Below are 23,677 nucleotides of genomic sequence, written 5' to 3'. Positions count from 1 at the left end.
GAAGGTATTCAAAAGGGACAAACTTCCAGTTAGAAGATAAATAAGCCCTAGGGATGAAATGTACAACATGATAATATAATTAACATTAATGAATGTTATATAAAAACTGTTGACAGTAAATCCTCAGTGTTCTCATGACAAGGAAATTTTTTTTTCTATTTCTTTAAACTATATGAGATGATGTTCCTTGAACTTACTGTGATAATCATTCCACGAGGTATGTGAGTCAAACCACTATGCTGTACACTTTGAATTTATACAGTGCTATATGTCGATTTTACCTCAATAACACTGGGAGAAAAAAGTTAAAAAGATGAATAAGTTCTAGAAAAAAAAATTAGTAGCCTCTCATTCAGAGGGTGTGGCTAGGTCGTGTTACTCTAGAAAATTCCCCATGCCATTTAGTGTGAGAAAGTGATGAAACCCTTTGAATAATTTAGAGGACAGTGTCTGAAATGCTTGGAAATGAGATTATGAGAAAAATGCTAATAAAAAGGTTTGGCAGGGCATCCCTTTTGAGCTGTAAATGTATATCACAGAGATGAGTGAGGTAGAAAATTAAGAAGTAGTAGAAGTAGAAAGTTAAAAAATAGACTGAGAGGCATTGGTGGCACAAGCCTTTCTCAGAATTGCAGGCAGAATATTGATACAGAGTAGTTCAAGTTTCCACTTCCAAGATAATCAGCATGGGCTGACCGAGTCAAGCGAGCTCCTCCATGCCTATCACTGCAAGTTCTTTCTATGGTTCAGTTATAATGACTAATTTAAATTTATACATTTTTTTAAAACAACTGTACCTGAGCTTCAAAATAAAGAATCTCAGCAGTTTCAACCATATTATACAACTTGAGTGCAACTTGAGCGCAACGCTGATACAAGTGTAAAATTAAGCGTTGTTCAGAATGATGCTTTTGTTATTTAAACAAAGAGAGCACTCTTAAACCCATTACAATAGTAGTAGAAAAAGAGAAGTGCATTCCTATCCTATTGTGGGAGGGGAATAGGAATCAAAATTCCATTTAATTTTATGAGTCTATGTTTTGCTTTCATTTTCAGAGGAATCTACCCTATTTTATCATCGTGTACTCTTTTCCGGTTTCACAATAGGATCAGCTGTACTTCTATATATGTACTTGAAGAATGGTAAGTTTCAAGATAAAATGTATCAAACGAGGAGGAGCCCCATGGTATGAGTGGTACAAGAGACAGTGAAGAAGGATAATGCCACAGGTGGGGGTGGGAGGAAGGGGAACTGAATGAAGGTGGTCAAAAGGTGCAAACTTCCGGACTTCCGTTATGGCTTGGCGGTAAGGAACCCGACCAGTATCCATGAGGACATGGGTTTGATCCCTGGCCTTGCTCAGTGGGTTCAGCTGGACCCCTAGTCTGGGAACCTCCATATGCCCTGAGTGTGGTCCTAAAAATAAAAGATAAATAAGCATTAGGGATAAAATGTACAACATGATAAATATAATTAACAGTGGCGTATGTTATATATGAAAATTGTTGTATATGTTATATATGTAAATTGTTAAGACAGTAAATCCTGGGTATTCTCATGAAAAGGAAAAAAAATTTTTTTTGACATCTAGCAGTTTTGAATATCAGTCGTTCATCAAGTGTGATCTTGAGGGTCACTCTTTCACTGCCCTTGAACATATTACCCAAGGGCTCCCACGTATCTAAACATTTCACATAATTTTACTCATTTTTAGAGCTATCCAACCTTAATAACTGTAATGTATTCATTTGCATTTAACTGACAAAATTAACAAATTTGCAAACTGCAACTTCTTTTAAATGCTTGTAGCAGGATTATATGTCTTAAGGGGAGTCCTAACATAACATAGCTCTCAATTCAGAAGGTTTTATATGAGAAATACAAGAATAGATTGTGCTGAGATGTGTTTTAAAAGCCACCTAACCTAATCATTAAATTTTAATCATCCTTTTCTAATGCCACTTTTCAGTCACATTCTTGTTTTCATGGGAATGGAATTTAGGAATATACCTGTTCAATATACAGAGCAGGGTTCCTACGGCGACTGCTACGTATACAGTTACGGACAGATGCGTGCCTTTACAGTGTGCTTCCTCATCACTTTCTAAGTAGTACCCGAGCATCAGTGTGTGTGTATGTGTGTGTTTGCATTTTTATTCAGAAGCAGGTGATGGCTCAATGAAAGATGAGAGATTGATAGTGTTTATCCTAGCGGAAGTGCTGTGCTTCCTCCTTGCCTGGTGTCATTTCCCATCTTAGCTCCCTTTGTACCAAGGAGTCTGGAGCGGGGCGGGGTGTTGGGGGGGTGTGCTGAAAAACAGCACTGCCTCTGCTTGGTGGCATGTCCTTTGGAACTTTCTATAAGGTTCCAGTTACCACAAATATGAGTCAATTTGCAACACAGAGTAAACTGTGATAAGGTTTCAAATTTTTGTCCTCCTCCCTCTTGACAATGTATCTTTATTTGATATGGATTTTTCTTTCTTTCTTTTTTTAACATTTCAGCGGACACTGAGCAGAAAAAAGGCAAGTACCAGTAAGGTATTGCATGGTGGACCTTTTCCTCCTTTCATGTTTCATGCACCCTTGCCTTCAAATCTCAATGATCATCTTCCTTAATTCTAATAGACACACACACACACACACACACACACACACACACACACACACACATATTTTTTACCACCCACCCCTCCTTATTCCAACTGTCTGGGACTCCTAACAGACACATATTTATATTTATTTGTTTATTTGTTTATTTATTCAGATTTCTAGAGCCTCTCCTGCGGCATATGGAGGTTCCCAGGCCAGGGGTCGAATCGGAGCCGTAGCCACCGGTCTACGCCAGAGCCACAGCAACGTGGGATCCGAGCCGCGTCTGCAACCTACACCACAGCTCGTGGCAACGCTGGATCCTTAACCCACTGAGCAGGGCCAGGGATCAAACCCGCAACCTCATAGTTCCTAGTCAGATTCGTTAACCACTGCGCCACGACGGGAACTCCAGACACATATTTTCATAGGATTTTTGCCTCGGTATTTTATCTTCTAATTAAGGTTACACATTTTGATTTGCAATTCCATTTCCCCCACTATTACTTCTTTCTTTTATCTTTTCTTTGCAATGAAAGAAACAGATTCTTTCTGTATAGTATGTTTTATTTGTATAATACCTTTGATATGTGGGCATTTTAAGGGTTTTGAATTGTAAATTTTCTCCAAGAAAGACCTAGATCATTTAATTTAGAACCTCCTTCACTGCCATATAATACTTTGTAATTTATATATATATAAACCCCATTCATGGGGTTTAGTGAGGATAAGTTTAAGACATGAGTTAAATTCAATTATGGCATTTTAATTGGTTGACCAAAACTGCATAAAGACACCCAGAAAGCTAATTCTGTATAATCTATAGAGCAGTGATTATATTTAAGATGACTTTACACAATGTAGCTACTGTATATATTTAACCCCAGCCAAAGACCAAATTGAAGCTAACAAACCAAATAATAAGTGAGCTCAGATTCACTGTCTGTGTGGCTTGGTTTCTGTGTGTATGTGAGAGCAACCCTCTGCATTCTGAGAGTGTGCATTTTAAATACTAATTTTTTTTCAATACATTTGAACTTCACACCCTGTGTCTAGCTCATGAGATTTACATTGATCTTTGCATTTCTATTTTTCAGAAGAACTTCAGAAAAAAGTTGGTAAGTTTTCTAATACCCCTTTCCCCAAAGCCCTTTAAAACAACTGGTTTCTTGATGTCTTTATGATTCCCTGCCTTTTAAAAAATGTATAAGCCGTCTGTTGGCCTCCGGTGCTCCTGGATGTCTATTATTCGCATGTAGACTTTATGGTGTTGGACTTCCCCTGTTTTAAGGTCTGGTCATTTCTGTCTCTCTACTTTCCATCCATTCCTATTCCTCCTATTTTCATTTTATGTCATCCCTTCTATATAAACACTGGCTTCTTCTATAGTGTGGTGGCGTTATTCTAGTGAAAAATGTCTTTATGTTTCTTTGAAAAAATAATTAATTCCCCTTTCATTTTTGAAAGATTATTACTGGCTTTAGAATTTTATTTTTTTTCTTTTTTTCCTTTTCAGAGTTTCAAGTTGTGACTTGATAGTCTTCTGGTTTGCATATTTAAGGACAAAGTACTGTTAAGAAATTTACCCTTAAATCTTTTTTTTTTTTTTTTTTTTTTTGGGTAAAATGTCTTTTTCTCAAACCATTTTCCAGATTAAAAATAAAAAGGTTCTTAGTAAGGAATTCTTTTGGTTAAGTTGGCTTAGGGCCAGCTATGCCTTTCCAGTTTTATAAAATTTGGAAAAATTTGGACAACTGTTTCTTCTTCATTCGCACTGCTAATTACCACAGATTTTAGGATCTGAAATACATGTATGTTAACTCATTTGATGCCATTTTTCCTCTGTGCTTCAGTGTGGTTAGTATTTCATTTTTATGTCACTATTTTTAGTAATTTTTACTTCTGTAGTGTAACATATAGTTTTATCCAATAAATTAAAATTTTCAAAAATTGTGGGTTTTTTTTTTGTTTTTTATTTTGTTTTTCTTTTTTCTTTTTGGGGCTGCACTCTCTGTGTATGGAAGTTCTTGGGCTAGGGGTGAAATCAGAGCTACAGCTGCCAGCCTACACCACAGCCACACCAACATCAGATCTGAGCCGCATCTGTGACGTACATTGCAGCTCATGGCAACATCAGATCCTTAACCCACTGACAGAACCCAAATCCTCATGGATACCAGTCGGGTTCTTAACCTGCTGAGCCATGACAGGAGCTCCTTGACAGTCGTGTTTTTAATTCTTAAGAGTTCTACTTGTCTCCTTTTGTACTTTGTATTTTTAATGGTGTTTTTATAAATTAATGAATGTATTGATAATAAAAAACACTGTTTTAAAATCATTATTGAATTCCACCATCTCTGCCACTTTAGGTCGTTTCTTTTGAATGTTTCTCTCCTAGTTATGGATTATATTTTTCTCCTCTATCTAGCTAGTAATTTTTTTGTTGGATGTTGGATATTTAGAGTGTTATACCTTTGGAGTTCCCGTCGTAGTGCAGTGGAAACGAATCCAACTGGGAACCATGAGGTTGCAGGTTCGATCCCTTGCCTCACTCAGTAGGTTAAGGATCTGGCATTGCCATAAGCTCTGGGGTACGTTGCAGACGTGGCTTGGATCTGGTGTTGCTGTGGCTCTGGCGTAGACCGGTGGCTACAACTCCGGTTCGACCTCTAGCCTGGGAACCTCCATATGCCACAGGTGCGGCCCTAGACAAGGCAAAAAGACAAAAAAAAAAAAAAAAAAAAAAAAAGAATGTTATACCTTCGACTTATGGAGTTAGTGGATTTTTTTCCCCTTTTTTGAGTATTGACTTTGTTCTGGTACAGGAAGTTACTCGAAAATTGACTTGATTATTTTAAGGTTTGTTTTAAACTTCGTCAGCACAGGCATAGAGTAGCCCTTAGCATGTGATTCCTTTTGTCTTACCACTAGATGGGCCCATTTTTTGGCATCTGCTCAGTGCCCTATATGTTCAGTGAAAACTCTTTGCTCTAGCTGGTATAAACTTGAATGCTTGCCAGCCCTATGTAAGCCCTGTAAATATTTTATCTTACAGATCCTTGGCCATTATATTCCTCGCTTCCTTAGTTTCATCCTATACATGCATAGCTTAATGTTTGACAAGAAAATCAAGGTAGAACTCTAAGCAGATATTTGGAGTTATTTTTTTGCAAAGCTTTTTCCTCAGGGAATCAAGTTCCCCTTCTCAGCTATACAAATTCCAGCTCCCTTTACCCACAGAAACTGATCTTACTGCCTTCAACTGCAGGCTACCACCAGATTTTCTTGGTACCACTTCCATTTATATTTTTCCATTTCTTTAAATAATTTGAAAATTATCTGAAAAGAGTCAAAGAAAATTCACTGCAAATAGTTTATTTTTTTATTTTTTTGTAAAGCCATATTATAATTAGGAAGGCATGATAATCATTACGGGATTTTTCAAAGTTAAGAATGAAGGATTGACTAATAGTCTATGAGGAAAATATTTTACGTAGCACAATGAACTTTTCTTTTAATGAGAAACTCTCTGCTAAAGCCATATAAAATCTGTGAAAGAGAAGTAAGGCATAAATTAAAAGGGAATACAAATACAGAAATCTGGTAGGAAATACTGGCATTCATAGAGAAGGATCAACAGTGAGCAAAGAAGGAAAATAAAAGAATAACAAGAAAAAGAAGGAGGAGAAGGAGTAGGAGGAGGAGGAGAAGAGGGACTTCCTGTAGTGGTGCCACAGAAACGAATCTGACTTGTATCCATGAGGATGAGGGTTCGGGTTTGATCCCTGACCTTGCTCAGTGGGTCAGCGATCTGGTGTTGCTGTGAGCTGTGGGGTATGTTGAAGATGCAGCTCAGATCCTCTGTTGCTGTGGCAACTGTAGCTCTAATTCGATCCCTAGCCTGGGAACTTCCATATGCCTTGGGTACAACCCTAAAAAGCAAAAAAAAAAAAAAAAAAAAAAAAAAAAAAAAAAAAAGAGGAAAGAAGAGGAAGAGAAGAAGATGAAGGAGAAGAAGGAGGGAAGGAGGGAGAGGAATGACGAGGGAGGAGGAGGTAAAGAGAAGAAGCAGCAGCAAAGGAAGAAAAAGAGGAAGGAGGAGAAAGAAAGTGAGGAGAAAGAAGACACAGAGAAAACAGTGCTACTCTCTCTCTAAGACTGAGGCTAAAGCTTGTCCAAAACTTTCTCTGTACTTGTGTTCGAACTTGTTATTATCATAAAAAGGGAAAGTAAGCCCTGCGTAAATGACATGAGAAATAAACAGATGGTTAATGAAAATATTTAGATATATCTGTAAAAACCAGTACATAAATATTAAGATGAATGCAAGAAAAAAAAAAGACTTTTTCTAACATAAGTTTTCCTTTAAAATGAAATAAAAAGAAAAGAGAATACATTTACTCAACATCGAGATCACATCTTTTTCCACTGATATGTATTTTACATATCACAAGAAAACTTGTGTTTCTTTTGCTTTTCCCTAATTATAAAGGATGTGAGCTCCTTACATGTTTAGCAGTACTGTGAACTCTATTCATTGCTTCTTTTTTCTATTGACTTTTGGCTTCTCTTTTGCTGATTTATAATGCATGTTATTAGATATAGAAATAAGGCCCTTATCTGTAATAATTTGTGCAAAGAAGCAAAGTGTATCGAGACTGAATTACAGAGCAAAGGAAGTGGATTTGTTAATTTAGTGTGTAAATACAATATTCTGGAAGCAACCTGCGAGATCTAATAGGATGATAACAGGGTGGAGGAATTTGGTGGAAAATTAATAGCTTCTCCTTGAAAGAGTGTGGATAGGTAGTATTACTCTAGAAAATTCCTAATGTCACTTCATGGGAGAAAATTGCGAAACCCTGTGTGTTTGGTGGCATGTTTATTTTTGGTAATTAGATGGAGGTTGCAATTTTTAAAAATAATGAAAAGAACCAGAAAAGAGAATGACAGGAAAAGAGTAGTCAGAGGGCAATATCTGCAATGCCTAGAGATGAGATTATGAGAAAAATGTTAATAAGAAGATTTTACATTTTAAGCTGTAAATTGGGCTACAGAGAGGTGTGAGGTAGGAAATTAAGAGATAGGATAAGTAGAAAGTTAAAAAAATGGAATGAGAGGCATTGGTGGCACAGCCTTTCTCAGAATTGCACGCAGAATATTGATACAGAGTAGTGCAAGTTTCCACTTTCAGGATAATCAGCATGGACTGACTGAGTCAAGCAAACTCCTCCATCACTATCTCTGCAAGGTCCTTTCATGGTTCAGTTATCAATGGCTACATTAAATTTACAGACTCTTTCTAAAACTCCACCTGAGTTTTAAAGAATCTCAGGGGTGTCAACCACATTATAGAACTCACCTGGAACTTCCTGTACACAAGGGTAACATTTATGTCTGTGATTTTCCCATAACAACAAATGTAATTTCATAAAATTAGGTATTGCTCAAAACCAAGTTTTGTTATTTGAACAAAGAGAGGGGTCTTTAACTGACTATGATAAGAGTAGAAAAATCTAAGTGCTTTCTTGATATGGAAGGGGAATAGGAATAAACATTCCATTTAATTTTATGTGTCTATGTTTTGCTTTTATTTTCAGAGAAATCCAATTTTTTTAATCTTGTATTCTTCTTGAGTTTTGTCATTGGAGCAGCTCTCCTCCTATACAAGTATTTTAAAAAAGGTAAGTTTCAAGATTAAATACAGTTAAATAGGAGGCAGCCATAGTATGAGTGGTAAAGGAGACAGGTGAGGAAGGATAAAATCAATAGAGACTTCACATCTTAGCGGTTCTGAATATCAGTCGTTCATCAAGTGTGATCTTGAGGGTCACTCTTTCACTGCCCTTGAACATATTACCCAAGGGCTCCCACGTATCTAAACATTTCACATAATTTTACTCATTTTTAGAGCTATCCAACCTTAATAACTGTAATGTATTCATTTGCATTTAACTGACAAAATTAACAAATTTGCAAACTGCAACTTCTTTTAAATGCTTGTAGCAGGATTATATGTCTTAAGGGGAGTCCTAACATAACATAGCTCTCAATTCAGAAGGTTTTATATGAGAAATACAAGAATAGATTGTGCTGAGATGTGTTTTAAAAGCCACCTAACCTAATCATTAAATTTTAATCATCCTTTTCTAATGCCACTTTTCAGTCACATTCTTGTTTTCATGGGAATGGAATTTAGGAATATACCTGTTCAATATACAGAGCAGGGTTCCTACGGCGACTGCTACGTATACAGTTACGGACAGATGCGTGCCTTTACAGTGTGCTTCCTCATCACTTTCTAAGTAGTACCCGAGCATAAGTGTGTGTGTATGTGTGTGTTTGCATTTTTATTCAGAAGCAGGTGATGGCTCAATGAAAGATGAGAGATTGATAGTGTTTATCCTAGCGGAAGTGCTGTGCTTCCTCCTTGCCTGGTGTCATTTCCCATCTTAGCTCCCTTTGTACCAAGGAGTCTGGAGCGGGGCGGGGTGTTGGGGGGGTGTGCTGAAAAACAGCACTGCCTCTGCTTGGTGGCATGTCCTTTGGAACTTTCTATAAGGTTCCAGTTACCACAAATATGAGTCAATTTGCAACACAGAGTAAACTGTGATAAGGTTTCAAATTTTTGTCCTCCTCCCTCTTGACAATGTATCTTTATTTGATATGGATTTTTCTTTCTTTCTTTTTTTAACATTTCAGCGGACACTGAGCAGAAAAAAGGCAAGTACCAGTAAGGTATCGCATGGTGGACCTTTTCCTCCTTTCATGTTTCATGCACCCTTGTCTTCAAATCTCAATGATCATCTTCCTTAATTCTAATAGACACACACACACACACACACACACACACACACACACACACGCACATATTTTTTACCACCCACCCCTCCTTATTCCAACTGTCTGGGACTCCTAACAGACACATATTTATATTTATTTGTTTATTTGTTTATTTATTTAGATTTCTAGAGCCTCTCCTGCGGCATATGGAGGTTCCCAGGCTAGGGGTCTAATCGGAGCCGTAGCCACCGGTCTACGCCAGAGCCACAGCAACGTGGGATCCGAGCCGCGTCTGCAACCTACACCACAGCTCGTGGCAACGCCGGATCGTTAACCCACTGAGCAAGGGCAGGGACCGAACCCGCAACCTCATGGTTCCTAGTCGGATTCGTTAACCACTGCGCCACGACGGGAACTCCTGGTTGGGAAAATTTACTCCCTTTTCTTTTGAACATAAATATTTGCCTCCTTGACATTTTAAAATATTTCTTTGTTTCTATAATTGTGTGATTTTCAGTGCACTTTAAATTTTAAACTCCTCTTTATTTTCTGTATTAGTTTTCCTTGACATTTACATGTATTTTTTTTCATTTTATTTTTCAGAAGTATTTCAGAATGAAATTGATAACTTTTTTTTTCTTACATTCTTTTGTTTGTTTTATTTTGCTTTTTTTATGGCTGCACTTGTGGCATATGGAATTTCCCAGGCCAGGAGTTGAATCAGAGGTTGCAGCTGCTGGCCACAGCCATAGCCACAGCCACATCCACAGCCACAGCAACGTGGGATCTGAGCTGTGTCTGTGACCTACACCACAGTTCATGGCCACATCAGATCCATAACCCACTGAGCAAGGCCAGGGATTGAACCTGCCTCCTCATGGTTACTAGTTGGGTTTGTAACTCACTGAGCCACTATGGACTCCTTTACATTCTTTTTGACTAATGTTTTTCTTAGAAATTTTTATCTTTGTTCTTATTTCTTCCTTTCCTATATTCTTAGGCTTCCTTTATCATCTGGATGATTGCCATAATTTAATTATAAGGTAGTAGGATGAAGGGGATTAGGCTAAGGAAAACATGTTTTTCTTCATTTAATAGAAATTTTCCTTTTTTCTTGGGTTCTTCAACATGCGTTCTGAGATGGAGTATCTATTGATTTACGCATGATATTGTCTCAGTCCTTAATGGAAAGTTTCAGACTCCAAAGCTACTGAGTTAAGTTACTCTTTTGTTGCTCTTTTGCACACCTTGTATATTACTGATGTCAAGTGTAGTCCTGAGATATGCTAATTACCTTCTCTTCCCCCTAAACTCGGGTGAGCAAAGGTATATAAATATTTTTGCATGATTTTGCCTCTTTTTTTCCAACTATAAGGATTACTCTACTCTCATTTTAATTCATTTATTAATTCAGCAAATTGCTCTCCCTTCAGTATTTTATACATCCATTTTTTTCTTTCAAGTAAATGGCATTGCTAATATATCTTTAAAGCCTAAGGCTATTTTCTATGATATTCCTGTGCTACTTTTTAGTACAAGAATTATTCAAATCCTCATGTCCCTACATATAAAGTTGTATTCTTCAAAATGCAGTGAAGTTTTCATATGGAATGAATTTTAGAGATTTCTTTCATAACTTTTAAAATGGGCATTACTTGATCAATATGCAGACAAAAACATTGGTGGATGTGTGGCTTTAATTGCATCTTCCTTGTGATATTAAGAAAACCTGATATATGTGTGTTTGTGTATCTTTCCTCAAATAGGAGGAAGGCTCAATATAGGTCTGGTGAGAAATGCTTGTCTCTCAGAAAGCTCCATTCTTCTATTTCTCCTGGGTCCTGCCTCTATAGCGGTAGATAGAAAGCAGAAATACAACAAAAATATCGATTGTTGGCAAAAAAGCATTTGTTGCATTATTTTTCCAAATTTCAGTCGTTTCAATAAATTCTCTCTGAAGGACAGACCACAAGTGACTCAGCATGCTCTTCCTGTGGTCCTTTTTTCCTATGTTTATTTCGTCTCTCGTCTCTCTCTTCCTCCATCGCTTCTAACTTTTGTTGCTTCTGTAATTCTATCTGTCCTATACATGATCATTTTTGTTATCATGTTTGAACAAATGAAATATGAGGATAACATTGGATAGAAAGATAACTAAGGGAGAAATGGAAAAGACAGTGAGAGAAAACAAGGAAGGCAAGAAAGGAAAAGCTTTCCTAAGTTGTTCTTTTGCAGCCTGGAGCAAAGCACCATTATATCCTGGTGGGAGAAATGCACTATGATGAAGGAAATTCTATTATTCAAAGATATGGTAAATGAACATATAGTGTGTGCAAAATTATATGCTGAAAATCAAAGAAACTCCAAGCATTTATTCCATGAACTCAAAAGATTATTCAACATTTTAACAGGTGTTTTAAATGTTAACTTTTAGTGTTTTTATTATTTTTAATTGTAACTCACATTGTGTTTTGAATGTAGGTAAAGTGGTTATCATCTAAAATCTGAGGAAACAAGCTAAAAGTCAGTTATGTGGTCAGAGTCACCATATTTCCTATTTCCTCTCAAACATCCTAAATAGATTATAGATAGTTATCCGGTGGGAATGTTGGATGAGGAGAGCCTAGAAATGGCTCAGGTCTTCAGTTGGGCATGATTTGGTGGGTTATAAAAAGAGGTTCAAGTATATGAAATAGTATTTTCTTTGGTTGCTATTATTCCTGAATTAGTCCTGAGGAATTTATACTTCTAGTATTCTGGACATACAGGCAGCTTTATCTTTTAGATGATGGGTTTTTATTTTTATTTGTTTTTTACAGATTGGAGGAAAGAAGAATTCAAAGCTGGTGAGTCTGTAATGGTCCAGGATCCTACTTCTGGCAGGGTAGTTTCAGGGAAAGATGGGTGGAAGTGAGCTGGATCTACTCAGGGCCAGAGGAGGCCTCACAAAATGGGAGCCCTCTGACCCTGGTCTACTGAGACCCTCCCCAGAAACATGATAGTCCATTTGTCTTTGCAGTAAATGTGATCCTGGATGCAGCCACAGCCCATCCTGCCCTCCTCCTATCTAAGAATGGGAGACGAGTCACCTGGAAAGGAACAGGTCAAGATCTACCCAGATCCACACAGAGATTCAACTCCATTCCCTATGTGCTGGGTCACCTAAGCATCTGCTCAGGGAAGTCCCACTGGGAGGTGGAGGTTGGGAATGCGAGTTGCTGGGACCTGGGAATTTGTAGAGATAATGTAACAAAGAAGGAGGAGTTCACCATGTCCCCGCAGAAAGGTTTCTGGGTTATTAGGCTCTGTGATGGGGACTACTGGGCCCTCACCTCTTCAGTAACCCTTCTTACTCTAAAAGAAAAACCCCTTAAGGTGGGGATATTCCTGGATTATGAGGCTGGATATGTATCTTTCTATAACATGACAGATGGATCCCACATTTTCAGCTTTTCCCAGAACAAATTCTCTGGTGTCCTAAAGCCTTTTTTTAGGCTTTGGTCCTCTGACTCAGGCTTCCTAACCATCTGTCCAGGTGAAGAATAGACCAATGTTGTAATTTATATGCAAACCTTCCATGAATAATATTTACTTTGGTTCCCAATGATGATCACAATTTTTCCCTGGTGAGATACAAATTGATTTTTTTTCTCCCCCTTACTGGCTCATTCTTTGAGAATGAAGCCCTGGGACATGGATTGATGAATGCCTCTCATGTCAGTTCTCCCTCCTATATTAGTTATAGACTTCTTTCTATTACCTTGTCCTATGAGAGTCTCATATAAATACTAGATTTCCTAGTCTCCCTTGCTACATGTGACTAAGGAGGGTTGGTGTTTTATAAGCTGAATTATTCTGTATGACTCCTGGGATGTGTCCTTAAAGGGAAATTGTGCCTTTCTTTACTTTTTTTACTTCTCTGCTGGCTGGAATATGTCATGATGGATGAAACTCAAAGAACATCTAAGATCAGGTGCCATGACATGGAAGGCAGAGAAGATAGAATGTGCTTGAGGTTTTGTTTAAATTTTATTAAAGTATAATTGATTTACAATGTTGTGATAATTTCTGCTATACAACGACAAAGTGTTCAACCATTCTTGTATGCACATCCATTCTTTTTCAGATTCTTTTCCCACACAGACCATCACAGAATATTGAGTAGAGTTCCCCATGCTATATACAGCAGGTCTCCATTGCCCAGTCATTCCATGTACCAAAATAAACAAATGGGACCTCATTAAACTGAAAAGTTTTTGCATGTAATGTATGGGCAGTGGGGTCCTACTGTATAGCACAGGGAACTCTGTGTGCCTGGGTAACTTTGCTGAATAACAGAAATTGAAGAAACATTGTAAATCAACTATACTTTACTAAAAATTTTTTGCACAGCAAAGGAAAATATAAACAAAATGAAAAGACAACCTACAGAATGGGAGAAAATATTTGCAAATGAAGCAACTGACAAGAGATTAATCTCCAAAACATACAAATTCAGACAGCTCAATATCAAAAAACCCCAAACTACCCAATCAAAAAACAGAGAAGACCTAAATTGACATATCTCCAAGGAAGACATTCAGATGGTCAAAAAACACATGATAAGATGCTCAACATAGCTAATTATTAGAGAAATGCAAATCAAAACTACTATGAGGTACAACATTATACTACCCACAATGGCCATCATCAAAAAGAGCTTGAATTTTTGACAGCTTTGGAGAACTACTCTATTGCACAATTCCCAAGTTATGTTTTGTGAAAAAATAAGCTTTTGTACCTTTAAGTCATTTATATGTTGGATAACTGTCACTTGTGATTGAATCTAACCCTAATTGGTGCACTCTTCTTTTAAGAATGATGGTGGATGTTGTGAGCCACACAGGAACACCATGCACAAAAATAAACTCATAATGGCTTAAAGACTTAAATATAGGACAAGACACCATCAAACTCCTGGAAGAGAACATAGGCAAAACATTCTCTGACATAAACCTTACAAATGTTTTCTTAGGTCAGTCTCCCAAAACAACAGAAATAGAGGCAAAAATAAACCAATGGAACCTAAGCAAACTGACAAGTTTTTGCACAGCAAAGGAAACCCAAAAGAAAACAAAAAGACAACTTACAGAATGGGAGAAAATAGTTTCAAATGATGCAACTGACAAGGGCTTCATCTCTAAAATATACAAGCAACTTATACAACTCAAAATCAAAAGAGCCAACAACCCAATGGAAAAATGGGCAAAAGGCCTGAGTAGACATTTCTCCAAGGAAGATACACAAATGGCCAACAAGCACATGGAAAAATGATCAACATCCCTGATTATTAGAAAAATGCAAGTCAAAACTACCACAAGATATCACCTCACACCAGTCAGAATGGCCATCATTAATAAGTCGACAGATAACAAATGCTGGAGGTGGTGTGGAGAAAGGGAACCTTCCTGCACTGTTGGTGGGAATATAAGCTGGTACAACTACATGGAGAACAGTATGGAAGTACCTTAAAAAACTATACATAGGACTACCATATGACCCAGCAACCCCACTCTTGGGCATATATCCAGACAAAACCTTTCTTGAAAAAGACACATGTACCTGCATGTTCATTGCAGCACTATTCACAATAGCCAAGACATGGAAACAACCCAAATGTCCATAGACAGATGATTGGATTAGGGAGTTGTGGTATATATACACAATGGAATACTAGTCAGCCATAAAAAAGAACAAAATAATGCCATTTGCAGCAACATGGATGGAACTAGAGACTCTCATACTGAGTGAAGTAAGTCAGAAAGAGAAAGACAAATATCATATGATATCACTTATATCTGGAATCTAATATAAGGCACAAATGAACCTTTCCGCAGAAAAGAAAATCATGGACTTGCAGAATAGACCTGTGGTTGCCAAGAAGAAAGGGGAGGGAGTGGGGTGGATGGGGAGCTTGAAGTTAATGGATGCTAACTATTGCCTTTGAACTGGATTAGCAATGAGATCCTGCTGTGTAGCACTGGGAACTCTGTCTAGTCACTTATGATGGAGCATGATAATGTAAGCCAAAAGAATGTGTACATGTATGTGTAACTGGGTCACCATGCTGTACAGTAGAAAATGACAGAACACAGTAAACCAGCTATAATGGAAAAAAATAAAAATCATATACAAAAAAAATATGACAGATGGCATCCACCATTTACTGTGCAGGTAAAAACAGTGGTTTAAAGTCCTGTTCTTGATTATTTATCTCCTCCTCCAGTGAGTTAGTCTCATTAGGGTCCTTCAGTTTCCTCTGAGCCATCAGTTATTCTTGACTTCTTTTTCTACTCTTTCCTATTTAGGTACCCTCATAATTTACTAAAAAACAAACATCCCATGTGTCATTTTCCTTCTTTCACATCCACTTGCCAAAACTTCAAATATGGATTAATCTAATTATCCTTCCTCATATCAGTTGCTTGACATGCTTTAAAAATGTAAAGCTGAGGAGAATGTAAAAAATCACTACATTTGTAACAGGAACCAAAATGGTGTCAATTATACTTCAAAAAACAAACAGACTCATAGAAAAAAAAATCAGCTTTGTGATTATCCCAAGTGGAGGGTAGGGTAGAGGGAATTGGATAAGGTGGTCAAAAGGTTCAAACTTCCAGTTATAAAATAAATAAATACTAGGGATGTAATATACAACATGATAAATGTAATTAACACTGCTGCTTGTTAAAAGAGTAAATCTTGAGTTCTCATTAGAAGGAAAAAAAAACATTTTCTCCCTATTCTTTTTCTATTTTAAAAATTTTGTATCTATATGAGATGATAAATGTTCATGAAACTTGTGATAATCATTCATGATTTATGTAAGTCAAATCCTTATGCCTCACATTTCAAACTGATACAGTGCTGTATGTCAGTTATATCTCAATCAAACTGGAAAAAATCAATACTAATACTTTAGACTCATTATAAAAAATAAAATAAAATAAAAATCCACACATATCAGCAGATTGGTTTTTCTATACATGTGTAGTCATTTCTCACAAGTTGGAGGCCAGCATTACTTGGTAATTCTCCCATGTCTCTCCAGTGATTTGCATTTTTTTTTTTACTTTTGCACTGTCATTTTCATAAAAATCTCCTCTTAAAAATTTTTAACTATAGTGCTCCCTTCTTCTCAATATATAACAGTCTTTCCTTTTGAAAAAATTATAATAATTAAAATACAACAGCAGGGGACTGCCTGATTTTTGCAGTGATGAATATAACAAACATATTTAAACCTGCACTTCTCCAGTACTCCTCACTCACTGTCACATCGAGAGAGGTATTCCTCTTCCTTTACGGAGATCACCAGTCCATTGATCGTCCCCAGCCATCTCAAACCTCCCTCTCTGGTCCTGGGATCAGTTATTCCTCTCTGCTTTTGTACTAGCTTCTTCCCATGAGCCTTCAAGTTTTCAAAACCTTGCCCATCTTAAAATCAAAACCACAGAATTTTCCATCAACTCTTTGGTGTTCAGTATGAATGCATAGTGACTTCGACATCAGCATATACTTCAGGTCACCACACGATCAAATTACTGTATAACTATGAACAATTTGTGATGTACCATGAATGATATATCCTCCTATACACACTCCTATTGTTCTTTCCATAATCAATCTTCTCAAGATACTTATCTAAATAGTCTAGTTTCATTCCCCTGTTTTCTATTTCCTTCTCAGTATACTCAATGTTATGGGTTGTATTGTGCCCCCTTGCAAGTCCTCCATTAAAATCCTAACCTCCAGTACTCAGGATATGACCTAATTTGGGAGTAGAGACATTCAGATGTAATTAGGAAAGATAAAAGTCTTTAATCCAATGTGCTGGGTGTCCTTAAAAAAAAAAAAAAGGAAATTTAGACACAGGTATGTACACAGGGAGAACATCATGTCAACACTGGCATTTTGGAGTTTCTGTTAGGGCTTCATGGATTAGGAACCGGACTATTATCCATGAGGATGCAGGTTCGATCCCTGACCTCACTCAGTGGGTTAGGGATCCAGCATTGCTGCAAGCTGTGGTGTAGGTTGCAGACATGGCTCAGATCTGGCCTTGCTATGGCTGTGGTATAGGCCAGCAGCTGCAACTCCAATTCAACCCCTAGCCTGGGAACTTCCATATGCTGCAAGTGTGGCCATAAAAAGGAAATAAGTAAGTAAGTAAATAAATAAATAAATATAAATTTATAAAGGATATTGCATGGCCATGCAGAGTACATGGTAAACATTTCTGCTAGACTCTGATGAACATGGACAGTAATAAAACTTATAACCATTATGGAAGTTGTTATTGAAAACACCATGTACCACCTTTATCTGCACTCTACCTGGAGAGGAGAGCCTATTAAAGTGGGAAAAAAATAAGCAGGGACAGTGTTCAAAAGGGTGCAAAGCCACAAATGACATTTGTTTGTGATGTGGGTGTAGAAGATTAGAGGAAAAATGATCCTAGATCAAATATATGTAGAAGCAGGGAACTTAGTAGAAAACATAGTATGAGAAAAATTGATGTGTTTTAAAGAAGTATAAAGTGTGAGTTTAAGCAATTGCTGAAGTATAAGAACAGATAAATAATCCAGTCTGATACTAGGAATAGACTTCCTCACGTGACCCAGTACGTATACTGAGTTTGGAAAACAAGCAACATTTGTATAATCATAGATGTTTTCGGTCAGTACTCGAAAGATTTTAGAGATAACCATGAACAAAAGGAATAGACTCTTGTGTGTACAGGGAAAAATATCAGTGTTAATATATTTAACAATATAGAAGTAAAAGTGTAAGTGGTGTAACTGAGTAAAGAACAGTCAAGTACTTTTGAGTGGGCAATAGGGAGAAAGTGTGGAGGAAAGTCGAGAGTGAATATCCTCATAAGATGTGTAATTAATTAACAGCAATACCATTAAAAGCTTATATGATTTTTTTTTTGTCTTTTTAGAGCTGCACCCATAGCACATGGAAGTTCCCAGGCTAGGGGTTGAATCAGAGCAGTAGCTGCTGGCCTATGCCACAGCCACAGCAATGCCAGATCTGAGCTGTTTCTGTGACCTACACCACAGCTCATGGCAATGCCGGATCCTTAATCCACTGAGCAGATACTTAACCCACTGAGCGAGGCCAGGGATCAAGTCCACGTCCTCATGGATACTAGTTGGGTTCGGGTTCATTAACCACTGAGCCACAACAGGAACTCCTCATGTGATTTTGTGATTGGCATATGCACACTACTATAGTATAAGATTGGATATAGTAATATGCTGCCAGTGCAGCCCTAAAAAGAAAAAAGTCATTTGTGGGCAAGAAATAACCTCATAAGTGGATAAATGGAAAAAGATTTAAAATTGTACAATCTCACAACCACATGTTGAAGCATTGCTATTTTTAAAAATGTGAAAAATATCTATGGTAATTAATTGAGATCTGAGCTCTTATAAAAACCTTTGAGTCTAGATGATGCATGTGTTGAATATATCCATAAGTATCCTTTTACAGTGACAGGTATCACCTCTGCCTTGTATACCTGGAAGGAATACAGAGCAGTTGCTGACATATGAAAATGCTTTCTGAAGATTACATTGTTTGTAGACTCAAAGCCTTTTTGGTTGGAAAAGAGGTGAAGAAGCTCCATATTCCTAGATATATTTTCCAATCTATCTTATTATACCTTTATGATTAAAAAAATATATTCATGCCTATGTGAAGAAGTGAGTAATAATCTTTTGAATGTACCCTGAAGAATCAGACCTCTATACACATAACATACACTTTTATACCAAGAACTTTTGCTGTGTTTGGAATATCAAGTCTTTCCTAGTTGTGTCTCTATAAATAGATCCCCAAGTTTATGTTCAGTTTGGTATTCCTTTGAAAATTGCTTAAGTGTTAATAATCTCATTAGAGATTTGGGTTTGCATTTTCCAAACAGGCAGAAGTTTGACATGGATATAAATGCTAGCCTGCTTTTGGGGAAAAAAAAATAGACTTAAATAATTCTCCTAATCTTAACCTTGATGTTAATGTTAAAGGGTCACCATGTTCCACCTCTCCAGTCCAGATGTCATAGTCCATAGAAGAGTTTTGCAAATCACAGTCCCTGAGCCTATCCTGGCCCATAGTCTGTTTTTGTATAATATATAACCAAGAAGATTTTTCACATTTTTAGAGGGATGTAGGGAACAAATATATGACACAGACTATATGTAGACTACAGAGCCTAAAACAATTTAGTTTCTGACCTTTTATAGAATAAACATGCTGACTTCTAGTCTACAGGATTGATAGCTATAGGGTTGTGCAGTGTACCTCCTGTGCAACTGTACTAGGTTTCCAAGATGTTTACATTTTATATTTTGCCAAAAATTGTTACTTTCTATAGCTTTTTCTTTCCAGCCCCTGTTTATATTTCATACTCTTGCCACCATATTTCTCTTTTAAAATAATATGGATTATTTTTAATAAGAAAACCTAACCTACAACATTCCTATTCATTCATTTATTTTCTTTAACATGGTCTCTTTCTCTCTCGTGTGGCAAAAAGTTCTATTCAAGGATTAAAAACTGTACCTAAAAATTGTTCAGACTATAATGGGGTGTACATAAATGAAAGCACATTAATGAAGCACACTTTAAAAGGTGATGTGTGTGTGCATGTGTGAGCACACGTTATTGTTTCCATTTGGGGATACTAGATCTGACTCCAGATTTGCCAAACATATATATGACTCCTGACAACATAAGAAAGATACATCAGATTAGGATGACTAAAATAATTTTAAAGAATAATATTTTCTAAAAGAGAATTATTGAAGGACTTCAGGCCTGAACTGCCAAGTATCATAGATGGAGCCTAAATATAATATAGAACTACATAAATAACTGAGAGCTATGAGACAAAAGAAATTGTTTGAACCACAGCCAAAGATAGTATTCAAAATATTTACAATGAGCCAGGACAATGAATACATTTTTATATTCCACTCATTTATAGATTTGCCTTGTTTTATTCTGTGAATTGCAAAAGAGTAAGTTTTATGTTTGGGATTGGCAACCATTAAAATAAAAATTAGATTAAATTCCAATTAGGACATATTAAATTATGATGAATTTTTAATGTGAAATGAAATAGACTAGATACAGGGAACTCTGGACTGGTTTCTTTGTATTTATAAAGTGACTAAATCTTACTTGGTGTAATCACAGAGTAATGACCTTCAATTTCTTCACAAGAGAGCTCTTATTCTTGTAATCTTATTTCAAAGATCACCCTTGCTTTATATATTCTTTGAAGTCAGAGTATTTAGAAAATAAGGAAAATGAAATATTACATCTGAGATGAAGTCAAACTGATGCTGGAAAGATGTTATTGGGATCAGGTTCTTGTTCACACAGCTGAAGAATGAACTTTGTGAACACACAGGTAGCAAGCAAGCAAAGTCGTTATTACAGGAAAGCAAATAGCTCCCAGGACAGCTGGGAGGGGGGAGAAGTGTCCCCCCTCTCTATTGTCCTATAGGAGTTTTTATCTCTTAAAGATGGGGAGGGGTACCAACGTGGGGTCCAGAAAGATGTGGTTTTCTCCCATTGGCCTTGCCCAATTACCTATATCAGTTCCTGTCCTATATGGGTCTAGAGGTGGAAATGTCCCATATGTCTCAGGGTTTCTTTGCTCTTTTCTTCCTGTAAACTGAGTTACAGGGGGTTAGAGATTAATGACCATCTGGGCATAGGTACACTGCCTATAGTAAACAAGGCCTGTGGGGATGTTACTCCCTAGAGCCCTTAAGCTACAAATGTTAATCAATAGCCATAGCAAAGAATGCATGGGAGCCCATGCTCCTACACTGACTCCCTGAGTTAATATTCTGCCTCAAAAGAACTCAGCCCTACCTTTAATCAAAGGTCAATTATACGTTAATGTAACCGAGCCTGTTTGGCATACAAGAGTTTCTGTGTCTTCCATTTATTGTTTTTAGGGAATAAGCCTCAGCCACTATGACCTTCTGTGAATTCCAAAGGGCAGCTGCTAATCAGGGAAGGGAAGGCCTGCAGAGACCAGGGAGGAGCAGTCAAGGTGGTGCAGCCTTAGGGCAGGTCCTGGTTCCTCCTCAAAGACTATGGATAATAATTTCCTTGAGTCTTTCTGAAGAACTGAAACCTCCAACAAATGGAAGAACTACTTGATGAAGCATTCTTCATTCCTGCAAGAAGAAGGACCACTAGAATCTGTCCTGGGGCCACAAAACACCAGCTTTGAAAGACAATGCAAGCTTGCAACCTTGATCTTTATCTGTGGCCCTATTTTCCACTTCTCAAACCAAAAAACCACCTCCAAATCTCTTCCAAAGGAGGCACAGTCTTCAAGGCATTAGTCTGGTGTGGCGCCCTTTGTCTGACAAAGCAATAAAGCTATCTTTTCTCCTTCACCCAAAACTCCCAAAACTCACCCAAAACTTCGGCAACAGTAGGCAGAGGTTGAGTTTCAGTAACATTAACTACCCTCATGAGTTTTAGTGGCACATAACACTTTTGGGTGAGGCACCACAATATCTTTATACCCATGAAGATAGTGCTATGGGTCAAGAACACTAGGTTAATTGTGGTTGAAAGGGAGTTCAAAATATTTCTTTTGATAAGAAGTGGCTGGTTTGATAAGAGGGTCCTTGCACAATACAATCCCTTCCATTTCACCCTGACTTGAGGGCTCAGCAGGAGCTCTCAGATAAGGGATAGGAGGAATGGGAGACAGGTAGGACTGTGCTTCTTAATTCTGCCTTGCATAGTATAATCCCCTGAGAATGTATTTTAAGTTACTGATTCATAGCCCTGCCTTCTCTTTCTTCCTCCCATTCCCAAGAAATTTCTATTTAATTAGTCTGAGGTGGGAACCAGGCAATGGTTCTTTTTAAAAGCTCTTAGCTGGTTCTAATGGTACCTGGGGTTGAGATCAGTTGATCTAGAAATAGGGTTAATATTTTAAACAATTCAAGTAGCCAAAGGGGCCTTGACACACATTGACTGCACAGTCAGAATATGAGGTTCTCAGCAATAACAATAAAGATTGACACAAGGCTGGTTGGCTGGCCAAAAATGAGATTTTTATATCCCTGCAAAGCATGGTTTAAAATTAATTATATACTTTTTGGTGGCTATGAAATGGAAGAATTGTGTGGTTCTTTTCCTAACCTCATTCCCTGTCTTCTCATTCCATCCAAGATGGCTAAGAGATGCTACGAAATGGCCCAAGTCAAGACACCCTCTGCAGAGGGCTAACGGGCTCATGAAAACATGCCCAGCATCACTAATTATTAGAGAATGCAAATCAAAACACAGTGGAATATCACCTCATACCTGATAGAATGGCGATTATTACAAGTCAAATATTGGTGAGGCTATGGAGAAAAGGGAACCCTTATACACTGTTGGCAGGAATGTAAATTGGTGCAGTCTCTATGTGAAACAGCATGGGCGTTCCTCAGAAACTTAAAGATGGGATTTCCCCCTGTGGCACAATGGGACTTGCGGCATCTTGGGAGCCCTGGGACACAGGTTTAATCCCTGACCAGGCAGAGTGGGTTAATGATCTGGCGTTGCTGCAGCTGCAGCTTAGGTTTTGCGACTGTGCCTCAGATCTGATCCCTGGCCAGGGAAATCCATATGCTGTGGGGCAGCCAAAAAACAAAAAAAACAACTACAATATGATCCAGCAATTCCACTCTGGGTATATATCTGAAGAGAACAAAAACACTGATTTGAAAAAAAAAATATACCCCAATATTCATAGCAGCGTTATTTACAATAGCCAAGATATGGAGGCAACTTAAATGTCTATCAACAGATGAATAAAAGAGAAGATTTGGAATATACATGGCATATAAATGTGTGTATGTGTATCAATGTGTGTGTGTGTGTGTATAAAATGAAATATTACTCAGCCATAAAATAATGAAATTCTGACATTTGCAACAACATGGATAGACCTAGAGAGTATTATGCTTAGTGACAAAATTCAGAGAGAGAAGGAAAATACATTAACACTTACATGCGGAAGTCTAAAAGTAAAACAAACAAATGTATATAACAGAACAGAAACAGACTCACAGATATAGAAAACAAACCAGTGGTTACCAACAGGGAGAGGGAAGGTGGAAGTCCTGTTACTCAAACTTGGCCTCTGTCCACCGGGGCTGAATAGAAACTCAGAGACAGAGTTTGGGGCCTAGGAGAAAATATTGCTTTGCCAGGCAAAGGAGCGCA

General features: G+C 37.5%; 1 protein-coding gene across 1 annotated transcript in view; it reads left to right on the top strand.

The window, feature by feature from the left end:
• LOC102158214 (butyrophilin subfamily 1 member A1-like) overlaps positions 1–15,558 on the top strand; it is a 35,939-nt gene extending 20,381 nt beyond the window's left edge. Inside the window, exons 2-6 of the mRNA XM_084970544.1 lie at positions 3,691–3,711; positions 8,194–8,277; positions 9,296–9,316; positions 12,196–12,222; positions 12,396–15,558. Coding sequence (XP_084826670.1) covers positions 3,691–3,711; positions 8,194–8,277; positions 9,296–9,316; positions 12,196–12,222; positions 12,396–12,922 — 680 coding nt within the window. The 3' untranslated portion in view covers positions 12,923–15,558. The remainder of the gene's footprint in view (positions 1–3,690; positions 3,712–8,193; positions 8,278–9,295; positions 9,317–12,195; positions 12,223–12,395) is intronic.
• The last annotated feature ends 8,119 nt before the right edge of the window (positions 15,559–23,677 follow it).

This window comes from Sus scrofa, chromosome 7 (genome assembly GCF_054392235.1).
Source record: "Sus scrofa isolate SSC_HxYL_T2T_F1_AM1 chromosome 7, Sscrofa_HxYL_maternal_Yorkshire_Landrace_v2.0, whole genome shotgun sequence".
Lineage (NCBI taxonomy): Eukaryota > Metazoa > Chordata > Mammalia > Artiodactyla > Suidae > Sus > Sus scrofa.
This window is presented reverse-complemented; position numbering and strand designations above follow the sequence as displayed.